At 36.4% G+C, this 14,492-nt stretch overlaps 1 protein-coding gene across 2 annotated transcripts in view; it reads left to right on the top strand.

Annotated features, from left to right (window-relative positions):
* ANKRD31 (ankyrin repeat domain 31) overlaps positions 1-14,492 on the top strand; it is a 171,987-nt gene that overhangs the window by 19,342 nt on the left and 138,153 nt on the right. For both annotated transcript variants that reach the window (XM_085013838.1, XM_085013837.1), the window contains exons 3-6: positions 2,675-2,748; positions 6,397-6,506; positions 10,259-10,299; positions 13,924-13,988. In XM_085013838.1, coding sequence (XP_084869964.1) covers positions 2,675-2,748; positions 6,397-6,506; positions 10,259-10,299; positions 13,924-13,988 — 290 coding nt within the window. The remainder of the gene's footprint in view (positions 1-2,674; positions 2,749-6,396; positions 6,507-10,258; positions 10,300-13,923; positions 13,989-14,492) is intronic.

Raw genomic sequence — 14,492 nt, 5'->3', positions numbered from 1 at the left:
CATTGTGCACAGAATGAAGGACTGCATCCTCTACTCTCAGAGGACAGAGCAGTGGAGTTGGCCAGGTGCCATATGACACACATGCTTAAACAGAATAAAGGGATACACAGTCTAAACGGAAATGTATTCTCATACAAGGTGATAAGTCCAGCATAGGCTGGGAGGGCTCTATCTTGTAGTAAGAAAGTGTTCCAGACTCAGGGCCTAGAGGGGGTTAAAAGACTATGCACAAGACTGATTTTCTCAGCACATACTTTGTTATCTCCTGTAGGATGTATCCCCAAATTGAATTTGAATCAAATCAGACCTCTGGACCTAATAACCAGCTTATGGGAAATATATAGGACAGAGAAACATGTTAAATGACACATAATCAGCAAATCCAAAATGTGGAAAACTGTAGGAAAAACAACCCTTTTTCTTCAACAAATGAGTTGTAAGGGGTAGAGAATTTAGATTTTAAAAGAGACTCAAGATACACAACCAAATGCAATGTATGCGTCTTGTAATATGGACAAAACAGCTATAAAAAGAGACAGGGAAATCTGATTACAATTGGTTAGTTTCCATTGCTATATAACAGCTTACTCCAAAACTTACTAGCATCTTAAAACAGTAAACATATTTTGTAGTTTCTGTGGTTCGAGAGTCCAGGAGCAGTTTAACTGGATCATTAGGCTCAGAGACCCACAAGGTTGCATTTATCTCAAGCCGTCATGAGAAGTTATCGATTTCCTACATAGTGGTTGGAAGATTCAATTCCCTCTCTGGCTATTCAACTTAGTCCTTGCTTCCTTACTGTTGACTGGAGGCCTCCCTTAGTTTCTTGCTACATAGGCTTCCCCAAAGAGCATTTCACAACTTGGCAAGCTGGCCTCCATGAAAGGGAGAGCAAGATAGAAGCCAATATCTTTCAGTAACTTAATCTCAGAAGTAACATCCCAACCTATTTGCTGTATTTTGTTCCTTAGAAGACTCACTGGATCCAAGGATAAATAGAACATAAATACCAGAAGCCATTTGAGAGACTGCTTACTACAGACTGTAAATTTAATAATATTAAGGGATTATTGGCCTTTTTAGGTATGAAATCATGGCTGTTTTTTAAAAAGTGTGATTATGACAGTTACATTTGAAAGGAGTTCTTATCTTTTGGAGTTGTATGCTGAAATGTTTTCAGATAGGGTGTCCAGAATTTGCTTTAAAATAATTTAGGGGGAGACTAGCAGGAGATAGAAAGGTTGGTAGAGGGATTCTAGAGGAAGCAAAATTGGCTGGGTACTGATAATCATTGAACCTAGATGATGAGTAATTATTGTCTCTTATTTGTTGATGTTTGTAATTTTCCATAAAAAAGTAAAAAGCAAAATAAGTGAAATAAATAATCAAAAGTCCTTTAGTTCCAATTCATATATTTATGCATTAGTACACATATTCCTGGATTCTGGAAAGGATTTTTGTTTGTTTTAAAATTTTATGGCTGTGCCCATAAGCATTTGAAAGTTCTCAGGCCAGGAATTGAATCTGAGCCCCAGCTGCTGCAATACCAGATCCTTTAACCCACTGTGCAGGGCCAGGAATCAAACTTGCATCCTGGCACTGCAGAGAAACTGCCAATCCTGTCGTGCCATAGTGGGGACTCCTCTCATTGTGGTTTTGATTTACGTTTCTCTAATGTTTAGTAGTGTTGATAATGGATAATGTATATACTCTTTGGAGAGATATTTGGTCTTTTGCTCATTTTTTAATTCCGTAAAGATTTTTTTAAACAGAAGAATAAACACTTAGGTCTACCTAGTAGCATAATCACTATGGTACATCATTGCTGGGTTTGTTTGTTTGTTTTTGTTTGTCTTTGCATTTTTAGGGCCCCACCTGCAGCATATGGAGGTTCCTAGGCTAGTGGTTGAATCAGAGCTGCAGCTGCCATCCTGCGCTGCAACCACAGCAATTGGGGACCTGAGCCGAGGCTGCAACCTACACCACAGCTCACCACAGCGCCGGATCCTTAGCCTACTGAGTGAGGTCAGGGATTGAACCCGAATGCTCATGGATCCTATTTGGGTTCGTTAACCACTGAGCCATGAAAGGAACTCGATTATTGCTATTTTTATCCCTCTCTAGATTTGAAGCTTCTTGAGAACAAGGACTGTGTGTTCTCCCTTTACTGTGGTGCTGCCTAGAACATAAGAAGAAGTGAATCCAAAAGTTAAAGCATTAAACATTAAAGTTCTATCATTGTATTTTCTTAAAATATACATTCAGATTTAACCCTGGAATTTTAATCTTAAATTTTCTGCATTATAGAAAAATGTGAAGAAAAGAAAAAACCTGCCAACACTGGCCCTTCAAATCATTTCCTCATTTCGCCTCTGTTCAAAAACTATATTGATATTTGTCTCTTACTCCCAAATACTCCCAAAAAACCCCAGAATATTTGTAAAAATGAACATGTAAAAATAAAGGCATGAATAAGTCTTTATTTTTCATCTTGGATAAGTTTTAAATTAAAGGCTACATTTCTAAAGAAGATACTTTGCTATAGAAATATTAATAGTGCTGTAACTAGGAACTTTAGCAAATTCAGGTATAATTAGAAAATGACAGTTAAATTGTTAGTCTTTGTTTAGGAAACGTCATAACATCTATACCTTCTTTTTTTTGGATTTGAAAGGCTACTCTTTGGTCAAGATGCATCTCTTGGATCTGAGTTCAGTCTCCATCCTGGTCTAAATGGAATACACAAAGGTGAGAAGTAATTTTTTTCACTAAGTAGTCCCTTTAACTTTCCAAGTATTTTTATCCCATTAACTTCTCCTTTTATATTTAGTCTTGTTATTTAACTTTACGTAGAGCTAGTTTCTTACAGATATCTATAATGGATGGTAAGGTCTGTTACTCTAAGGATAGCAGTGGGTATTATAACTCCTGGAAGATGTTTATGATTCCTAGAGGGGGCTCCAGAGATGTGGAAGTGGTACCCAAATAGCTCTTCCCCCTGTGCCCCAGATCTCCAGCTTAACTCTAGAGCTTGTTGTATTTGCAGAAGCAAATAGTGCTTTTTAATAACCAGTCTGATTCTTTCAGGCTAAAATTAAGGTACAGATTTCCTTGGTATAGGTATTTTTAAAAAGAGCCTTTCACCTCTAAATTCTCTGTCCCTCCTGAGTCCACTTCTAGATCAATTTAAACACTTCCAGAAAAATGTGTCGTTGATTGTCACAGTTCAGAAAGATCAATTCTGTGGTAATTGTTTGAATAGTAGGTTTATTTCCTTTTGTGACTTCTTCCTGTGAGCCATTTTTTAACTTGGAGATTGTCTGGAACTAGGTATAAAATAGAAGGAAAGTCTCCTAAACGTCATGAAAATCTTCTCATATATTTACATTGGTCCCTTGGTATCCAAGGGGGATTGGTCTTAGGAGCCCCCGCATATACCTAAATCATCAGATTCTCAAGTCCCAAGATGGCCCTCCCTTTCCTCACGTTACACATCCACAAATTCTACCAACTCTGGGTCGTAAGTGTGGTGCACCATCTGCTGCATGGTTGGTGGAATCTGGATGTGAGACTCATGGATTTGGAGGGTGAATGTATGTATATTGAAAAAATCCTCCTTCAAGGGGACTTGCATAGTTCAAACAGCTGTTGTTCAGGGGTCAGCTGTAGTTCAGAAAGTCTTTACATCATCTCGCCTGATATACCCCAATTGCAAGTTACAGTTTCATCTTGGAGTAGTTTTTTCTACATGTAATTGGAAGAGATAGTGTGAATATTGGTCTCCTGAATGTGTTGTTTTTTTTTTTCTCTCTCTCCACTTTTTAGTGCTGTACCTATAACATACGGAAGATGGAAGTTCACAGGCTAGGGGTCAGATTGGAACCTCAGCTGCTGGCCTACACCACAGCCACAGGAATGTGAGATCTGAGCCGTGTCTGTGACCTACGCCTTAGCCCACAGTGACGCCACATCCTTAACTGACTGAGTGAGGCCAAGGATTGAACCCGCATCCTAATGTATACTAGTTGGGTTCGTTACCACTGAGACACAACAGGAACTCCCCAGGATGTGTTCTTATAATGTATAAAATGCCACTAGGAGGAAGTTAGAGATCTGTTTCAATATTCCAACCAAACTTTTTTCCTCTCTTCCCCTCCCCCTGCCTCTCCTCCTCTTCCTTCCCCTCCCTCTTCCCCTTCCCCTCCTCTCCCCTCTTCCAAATGGATAGACCTTAATTATTTTTGCTAATTATTAAGAGTCATAAAATCATGTAATATAGAAAGTGAAAGATCCCATCTCCCACTCTTGCATATAATTCCATTCCCAACAGTTGCCAGTGTTTAGTATTTGTGTATCTTTCTAGACTCCTGTATACCAGTATAAACATCTTTTTTTCGTAATTGGTATTGCATTTTATATATTTTTTTTTCTTATACTGATCTACCTCAGCTTGTTAAATTACCTCATTTAATCCATTGTATGAATGTATCCTTATATAATGACTTGATTACATGTTTAATGTTTCTCAATATTATACCTTTGCCTGTTTTTCTGATTATTTTCCTTAGAATAACTAATTAAAATTAGATTTGCTTTTAAAGGATGAGCATGTCAGATCTTGACATATATTTCCCCGTAAAAAAGATGACTTTTGCCCTCTAGATCCAACACAGGACATGTGTTGTCTTTACCAAACTGGTAAATGAAACATATCAGATTATTTTAATTTGCATTTTTAAAAAAATACCAAGATTATGCACTTTTATTTTTGGCTGCTCCCATGGCATGTGGAAGTTCCCTGTCCAGGGATCTAACCTGTGCCATAGCAGCGACCCAAGCCACTATAGTGACAGCACCAGATCCTTAACCTGCTGTGCCACAAGGGAACTTCTGGCATATTTCAATACTGACCATTTACACTTTTTGTATAGGCGTGAGTTGCCTTAATGTTTCCTGTTACTTTCATTTTATTGTGAATTTACAAGAGCATTTTATATATTAGAAACTGAAAAGACTGTCATAGATGCTACAAATAGGTTTACTCAGTTCTTAATTATCTTTTAATATTATTCATGATATATTTTGTAGTATAGAAATTTTAAGTTTTTATATAGTAAAATCCATCAGTCTTTTCTTTTAGGGTTTCTTGCCTTTTTTTTTTTTTTGTCTTTTTGCCTTTTCTAGGGCCACTCCCACGGCATATGGAGGTTCCCAGGCTAGGGGTCAAATCGGAGCTGTAGCCACTGGCCTATGCCAGAGCCACAGCAACACAGGATCTGAGCCACATCTGCAACCTGTACCACAGCTCACGGCAGCGCCGGATCCTTAACCCACTGAGCAAGGCCAGGGATCGAACCCGAAACCTCATGGTTCCTAGTCAGTTCCTTAACCCACTGAGTTCCTAGTCCGATTCATTAACCACTATGCCACAACGGGAACTCCAGCCTTTTTTAAACTTAGAAGTATTTTACCTATCTCAAGACCATAACAATATTTTCTTTTATCTTTATTTCCATATATTATATTTATTTTTTTACTTTCATGTCTTCAATATTTTTAGAATAATTTGGCATATGGGAGAGTAGGTGTCTAACCTCATTTTTTCGGGTAGTTAACCAAGTACTCCAGTATTATCTGTTGAATAAGTCATCGTTACCATTGTTTAAAATACCGTTATTGTTATAAATTAAATTCCCAAACATAACGTAGGTCTGTTCCCCACTTTTTGTTTTGTTTCACTGACCTGTTTGACTATTTCTGCTTCTCTGCCATCACTACGTTATTTTATCCCCCTTAGCGTTTAGTGCATTTCATACCTAGTAGGGAACACATTCGCCTACACAGCATGGTTGACGAAGTTGACTACAGCCTGCATCCTAACCCTTTAATTCATTTCCACCTTCTAATCCATAGTGAGTGTATTTCCTTTTTCCCATTTCTATTTCAGATTTTTTTTCTTTGAATTCCTCTTAGAAAGTGGGAAGGGAAGAAAAGTTAAAATATCAGCTGAATTTGGAACAGAATGTTGAAAACAGAAATTTTGACCCTCCTTGTATTATATATTAGCATTATCAGTTTTAAAAAATGACTTAAAATGAAGTAAAAAAAGAAAAAAGAAGATATTCTTTCTAGTAGGAGTAAGTCTATACAATTTTATTTATGTATCCTTTGCATCAATTCATCCTGAAACAAAGAAATATCAAGTATTATTTCATTCAATGTAGTGTATGTTTCTCGTTAAGCTTAAAAATCTTAACACAAAAATCGCAGTTAGGAAATTATGATTTATAAAATGATTTTTAATGATATTTTTCAGTATCTATAAAATCCTTGGGTCATTGTTAAAGTAGAGTAATAAAACTATTGTAAATGGTTGATGATTACATTTCATTCTAGGCATACCTTCTCCAGAGATTCAGCTTGGATTCAAACTCAGAGAGGATCCACAAGAGCAAATAAATAAAAATAAGATGATGCCTGTGCTTTGTGAGGATGCAGTCTTACAGGTGTGTTGCATATTGATTAAATACATACTTATTAAAAATTGGTAATGCTATTTGAAAGAGGGGCAAATTACTAATGATTAATTCTTTTTGTGTATTATTTTGCTTCTTTCTTCTCTTATTCAGCTTTTTTTTCTTCCTAGCCAGTCTTTCTGTTTCTTTGAGGCAACTCTGGGGAAAGCCAGTTGTTTTAGGCCCTCTTTCCATTATCTCTCTCTCTGATAGAGCTGTTGAAGTGAGTTAAAATAGTCTAAAATAAGATATAATTACAGTTTTAATCTCCATTGTATGGAAGAGGTCATCTTAAATTTGTAAAGAAGATACTAGTTTGTGTGGTATAACTTAAGATACGAGCCACTGAAAGATCCTTCTCTTGTCCTCTGTGTAGACACACACTCATATACATAAATTTTCATTTGTTTGTTGCTTTTTAATGCAGTCATTATGAGGACAAGGTAAGGGATGATTGCGTTAGTACCTTGGCATAATTAAGTTAGCTAACCAGAGATAACTACAGACTCTTACGAAATGGAAGAGAAGAATACGTGTATTTTCATAGCAGAAAGTGGCAGCATTTCTAAAGCATGACCATGACGGTCTGCTTAATCTTATTCCTAGGAAGATGTATCACTTGAACTATCTCTAGTCACAAGAGAAAAATTTGATACCAAATATTTTTTTCTTAAAGCTGAAATGCCTATATTTAGCTTCTAATGATTTGTTTAGAAATTAGTTTGCAGGTTCTGAATTAAGAAAAAGAATTTTTCCCCCTAGCTTCAGTAACTGTGAAATAGGAAATAATAATTAGTTTTTGTTTTTCAGTTTATTTCAGAAACATTTTACTGTGTGAATATTGTACCAGACTCTAGACTGTACCTGAGAACAATGATGTTGAAAGTTTGATTATCAGACTTATTTGAGTAGCTTTTTAAAAATGTAGACTCTCAGACCAAGGCTTGAGTGGAAGTTGGGAATCTTCATTTTTCAAAAGCCTCCCAAGTAATTCCTGATGATCATCCAGAATATAATAGTTGTCTTAGAGGACTGGAAGAGTTAATGAATGTGTATGTAAAAGGATTTTCATCAGATAGTAAATCAGCCAACTGCTAGTTATGAGCTTCTTATAAAATTAGGGTAAGAAGGATAAGTGAACTACTTGATATTTGTCCTTTTTTTGCCTTCGTGGGAATTCATTGGTAGTAAAATGGATTCCTCCTTTAACTTTTCCCTGCCCCACATTTTTGTTTATAGTAAAAGTTAGACCATATAACCAAAATGTCTAAGGTTCTGTAACAAAAAAAATTTTTTATGCTTTTTAGGGCCACACCCATGGCATATGGAAGTTCCCAGACTAGGGGGTCCCACCGTAGCTGCAGCTACTGGCCTACACCACAGCATTGTGGGATCTGAGCTGCATCTGCAACCTACACCATAGCTCTCCACAACACCAGATCCTTGACCCACTGAGTGAGGCCAGGTATCGAACCTGCTTCCTTATGGGTACTAGTCAGGTTTGTTAATCGCTGAGGCAAAATGGGAACTCCTATAGCAAATTTTAATTAATATTATTTTTTAAACTCACACATTGCTACTTTCACAGTTTCTTTTTCTTTTTTTTTTCTTTTTGCTATTTCTTGGGCTGCTCCCGCGGCATGTGGAGGTTCCCACGCTAGGGGTTGAATCGGAGCTGCAGCCACTGGCCTACGCCAGAGTCACAGCAATGCTGGATCCGAGCCTCGTCTGCAACCTACACCACAGCTCAGGGCAACGCCAGATCGTTAACCCACGGAGCAAGGGCAGGGACCGAACCCGCAACCTCATGGTTCCTAGTCGGATACGTTAACCACTGTGCCACGACGGGAACTCCAAAATTTTTATATATCTTTTTTTTTTTTTTTGGTCTTATTTATTTATTTTTTTGTCTTTTGTCTTTTTAGGGCCGCGCCTGCGGCTTATGAGGTTCCCAGGCTAGGGGTCTAATCGGAGCTGTAGCCGCCGGCCTACACCAGAGCCACAGCAACGCCAGATCCAAGCCGCGTCTGTGACCCACACCACAACTCATGGCAACACCAGATCCTTAACCCACTGAGCAAGGCCAGGGATCGAACCCACGACCTCATGGTTCCTAGTCAGATTCGTTAACCACTGAGCCACGATGGGAACTCCTAATGGATAGATACCTAGAGTATATAGTATATATTATATATATTTTATAACTCAACAACAGTAAACACCCTGATTAAAAAGTGGGTAAAGGACATATAAGTAAAGAAGATGTGCAGATGGCTAATAAGTACATGAAAAGATACTCAGTATCATTAATCATTAGGGAAATGGCTGTTATCAAAACAAAATAACAAATGTTGAGAATATGGAAAAATTGGCTTTCTTGTTCATTGCTGTTGGAAGTGTAGAATGGTGCAGCAGCTGTGGAAAATGGTATGGTAACTCCTCAAAAAATTAAACAGAGTTACCATATCCAGAAATTTCACTTCTGGGCATATACCCAAGATAAGTGAAAGCAGGGACTTGAAAATATATTTGTACACCCACACACATAGAAGCATTATTTGCAATAGCCAAAAGTAGAAGCAACCCAAATGTTCATTGATAGGTGAGTAGATAAATAAAATGTGATACAGGAGTTCCTGTTGTGGCTCAGTGGTTAACAAATCCAACTAGGAATCATGAGGTTGCAGGTTCGATCCCTGACCTTGCTTAGTGGGTTAAGGATCTGGCGTTGCCCTGAGCTGTGGTGTAGGTTGCAGATATGGCTCAGATCCCGAGTTGCTATGGCTCTGGCGTAGGCCAGCAGCTATAGCTCCGATTAGACCCCTAGCCTGGGAACTTCCACATGCCACGGGCGTGGCCCTAGAAAAGACAAAAAGACAAAAAAAAATGTGAAACATACATATAGTAGAATATTAGCCCAAGAAAGGAAAGAAGTGCTAATACATGCCATAACATGGAAGAACCTTTAAAACATCATACTAAGTGAAATAAGCCATTCACAAAAGGATAAATATTACACGATTGCTTTTTTTTTGGCTGTGTCTATGGCCTGTGGAAGCTCCTGGGTCAGGGATCTAACCCATGCCACAGCAGCAATCCAAGCTGCTGCAGTGACAACGCCAGATCCTTAACCCACTGCTCCACAAGAGAGCTTCCTATGCGATTCCTTTTATATGAGGCACTTAGAGTAGTCAAATTCATAGAGACAGAAAGTAGAAGCATAGATGCCAGGGGTTGGGAGAGGGATAAATGGGGAGTTTAATAGGTGTGGAGTTTCAGTTGGAGAAGATGAAAAAGTTCTGGAGATGGATGTTGGTGATGATTGTACATTAGTGGGGATGTACATAATGCCACAGAACTGTGCATTTAAAAACAGGAGTTCTTGTCATGTCTCAGTGGAAATGAATCTGACTAGCATGCATGGCAATGCAGGTTCAGTCTCTGGCCTCCCTCAGTGGGTTAAAGATCTGGCTTTGCCGTGAGCTGTGGCGTAGCTTGCAGACGTGGCTTGGATCTGGCATGGCCGTGATGTACCCTGGGAACCTCCATGTGCCACGGGTGCGGCCCTAAAAAAAAAAGAAAAAAGACCAAAAAAAAGTCAAAATGGTAAATTTTATGTTCTGTGTATTTTATCACAATAAAAATAATGCTAAGAATAAAATAAAAATTATCTTAAATGTTCTTTTTAGCTTGTTGCATTAGCTTAGCAATTCCTCATTTGGAAAAAACTTTTTTCTTTCTAGCAACCTCAAGATGAAATGGAACAAAATGAAGCTTTGTTACAGTAAGTATAATGATTTTTGGCATTATTGTAGATATTTTCAGTCATTTTACACATGTAAAATTAGTCTTCATTTTCTTAAGAATTTGAAAGTGACTATATGTTTGAATAATTGTCCTTTTAGCAGCATAAATATATTATTTTACAAACATTTTAGGTAAAATCCATTTCACAAGAAAGACTGAATCAGATTAAGTTGATTCTTTGACTATTAATATTATTTAAAAGCAAATATATTGCCTAAACGCATAGCATGAAGAATTTGTGGAGCTTTTTGAAATTAGACCTCACAGAACGATTATACTTAAAGAGACTTTATCCTCTTAGGTCTGTTTTTTTTTTAGTTTTTTTTTTTTTTTTTTGAAACAATGGTTCTCAAAGTATGGTCCTGTGGACCCCCTGGGAGTCTCTGAGACTCTTTCCTGAGGGTTTGTGACATCACAACCATTTTCCTAATAATGCTAACGTATTATTTTCCTGTTTCATAGTATTGGCATTTGTACTTAAAGTGCTAAAGCAAATGCTGGATAAAATGCCAGAACCCTAGTAGGGCAGTGGCACAACACAGTAGTCACTGTGTTGTTCATTGTCACATGTATTAGCAGTTTGAAGAAAGGTCTAGTTTTTAGTGCATTTGATGAAGCAGAAAAGTTATTAGTTCTTATTAAATTTCTACCCTTGAATATATATCTTTTTACACTTCTGTGTAAAGCATGATAGTTGCCTCAGGAAGAGCATTTGTGAACTTGTTTGATTTACAAGATTTTTTTAGAAAAAAACTATCTTCACTTTTTCTTTTTTAACTTGGTTATTTCCACTTGCATATATGGCTGATGTTTTCTTGAAATTGAATGAAGAAAATCAGACATTTTTAAGGAAAACAACTGTGATGGTATTTGTTACCAATGAAAAAATTCAAGCTTTCAAGTGAAAATTAGAATTTAGGAAATTGTGTGTCTATTATCCTGACCTTGATGGCTCTCCAGTACTCAAAACTTGCTGGTGAGAAGAGCGGAAATATTTATGAAGGTGACCTTTTTGAGATTTTTATAATGAAATGAATCAATATGAAAAAGATCTACATAACTCAACAGATCAGTTGACAGAACAGTGCATGACGTCATAGTCACCCACAGACAAAAGAGCCATTCAAAGTGCAAGATAGGCCAGTGCGTTATGGTGTAAAAGAATACTGGAAGTTTATTGATTTTTGTTTCAATTTTTACATTTCTGATAACTTTTAAGGAAGCTGCTGCTTTTAGAGTTTCGGTATATTATCTTAAAAAAATAAAATAAAAATGCATTATTATCCAAAAAGGCTACTAAAGTATTCCTTCCTTTCCCAACTGCACATCTGTGGGAGGGCAGATTTTTGTTACATGCTTCAAACAAACAAACAAAAAATGGCAAAAGATTGAATGCATTGTAGCAGCTCAGGTGGATGCTGTCTTCCATTAAGCCATACATTAAAGAGATTTTTAAAAAAGTGAAACTGTGCCACTTTCTCACTAAATTTGTTTTTCATTTTGGAAAATGCAACAATTTTTCATTAAAATGTATTACAGTGATACTGTTTTATTATTCTTATTTTTAAATGGTTAACATTTTTCTACATTTTAACTTCTAATATATAAAATATAAATAAATATAAGCCACATGAACAAAAATTGAGTTCTTCTCTCATTTTTAAGAGTGTAAAGGAGTCCAGAGATCAAAAAGTTTGAGAATCGAAGTTCCCGTTGTGGCTCAGTGTTTACCAAATACGACTAGGAACCATGAGGTTGTGGGTTTGATCTCTGGCCTCGCTCGGTGGGTTAAGGATCCAGCATTGCCCTGAGCTGTGGTGTAGGTCACAGATGTGCCTTGGATCCTGAGTTGCTGTGGCTCCAGCATAGGCTGGCAGCTACAGCTCTGATTAGACCCCTAGCCTGGGAACCTGCATATGCCACGGGTGCAGCCTTAGAAAAGACAAAATAAATAAATATTAAAAAAATAATAAAACTCTAAAAAAAAAAGTTTGAGAATCACTATTTTTAAAATTTATTTATTTATTTACTTATTTATTTACTTATTTATTTATGTGGATGTTCCTGGGCCAGGGATCAAGCCTGAGCCACAGCAGTAACCTGGGTCACAGAAGCAACAACACCAAGTCCTTAACTGCTAGGCCATCAGGGAACTCCGAGAATTGCTATTTTAAAATAACCCTTTTACTGAATATATCAGCAATATATGTTCCTGTGCAGAAATGGAAAAAGAGAAAAGGCTAAGAAAGACTGTATAGCATCCATAATCTCACTGCCTGGCCTTTTAAACATTTTGGAACTTTTTACTTTAGGCTGCCTATACATTTTTGTTCATATTGTCTACAAAATTGGGATTATTCTGCACATAGTTTTGCTTCTGTTTTTAAATTTTAAGTAATAGTTTATCATAAGTATTTCCTCACATCATTAATATTTTTAAAAAACATGAATCTTAATGGTTTCATAATATTTCATTTTATAACTTACTGTGCTGTATAATTGATTTAATCATTTCTCTAATATCGGACATGTATCATGTATGTTGTTTGCAGTCTTGCCTGATATAAATAAACTTTTTTAATGACTTAGATGAAAGTTTGCTCTATTTTCAAAAATATCCTAAATTCTCTTTTATGATTAAGGAAAAAAATCTGTTGTTAACCCAAACTATAATTTTGTTTTATTTTTAAATCAGTTTTTTCTCAAAGAATCATGTTTTAGGGGAAAAAATGGCGTTCTTTTCTACTTGCCTCATAGAAATTGTTCTATATGAACAGTTTCATTTTCAAGATAGCTAATATTGATCACTTCTTCTTTTAGACAGGAAAGAATGTTCAAGTTATTATTCTTGCCTAGAATTCAAGTAGCTATGCCTGGTACATTAAAGGCTGTTCTTAAAACAGCTGAAACGAGAGGTGGTTTTTTCCTTCAAGGAAGATATTTTGATTGCATTTGTATAATAAATTAGATTGAAAGAAAATTGTTAACTGATTTCTTTTCTTCAATCAACTTTTAATTATCTCAGGCCAGATGATTATAAAATTGTGGACTAAGCATGACTCTTATTTTGCTTTCAAACTTTTCCCTTCATTATTTCCTACCTTTTCTTTCCCTGCTGTGAAATACAAGAAAGATAAATAGTGTCTTAGAATTTTCTCAGTAGTGATTTTCATTTACATCTCAAATTATAACGACGAACTTTCACTGTATTTGAGGATTTAGACAGCCACGCTGCATAAATTAGAACCAGTTTTTTTCTCTGACCCCACTCCCTTATTGGGTAGAGTTATCACCAAAGTTATCTTTTAGACCTAAATGTAGTTCAGCTTGTTTACACCCCTAAAGTTCATCCATCAATTTTTCAGCTCTCTCCATTTTGCAACCACTTGAAATGTAAATATTAACAAATTGGTAGTAATTGTAAAAGTAATTGGAATGATAGAGCAGAAAAATTACCCTATTTGAAGTTCCTTTAAAGAAAAAGCAGTTTAAATTTTATTTGAATAATAGTGTTTTTTCCTTCCCATTAAAATTTTATATTTATTAATTAATTGGTTTTTTGTTTTGTTTTTTTTTTTTTTGTTTTTTGAATTGGAAAAAGCTGTCCAGTGTTCACTGTGTCATTTCCCCCGGCTGAACTTTCACTGAACCACCAAAGTATTGGAGGTATGTTTTTATGTGTAGAGTTGTATAAAAGTAAATTGATCTTTGCCTGAAAATAGAAGGCTTAGTCAGATATGGATTTATATACAACTAGGCTTGTCTACTGACATTGCTACCACATATTTTCACATATGAAATCAGTATTGCTGTTGACCTTGGATTGTGCTCTGTAAAGTTGCCCATATGAGAAGCCCCTCAGGTGTAAACAGTTCCTACTCCTCCACGTGTCTACTCTTTTGACTAGTAGTTTTGGGGTTCAGATTTGAACACAGTGTTTTGTTTCACTGTTCATAGCATTCTTAGTATGTATGTCATGTCTTTCTTGACTGGCAGTTACGTAGCCTGTTTACTTGATTTCAGCTGTATGAGAAGATGCCTGTCTTTCTCTTTGAGGTGCCTACTATGTGTGATAGTATGGTAAATATTCTTAGTGATTGTTGAAACCTTATGTTAGAAGAAGAGGCACAAGGACATGATACTTGAGATTGAAAAATTAACTTTTAAAAG

Source organism: Sus scrofa, chromosome 2, assembly GCF_054392235.1.
Source record: "Sus scrofa isolate SSC_HxYL_T2T_F1_AM1 chromosome 2, Sscrofa_HxYL_maternal_Yorkshire_Landrace_v2.0, whole genome shotgun sequence".
NCBI classification, from domain to species: domain Eukaryota; kingdom Metazoa; phylum Chordata; class Mammalia; order Artiodactyla; family Suidae; genus Sus; species Sus scrofa.
Note: the sequence above shows the minus strand (reverse complement) of the source record. Positions and strands in the feature narration are given on the sequence as shown.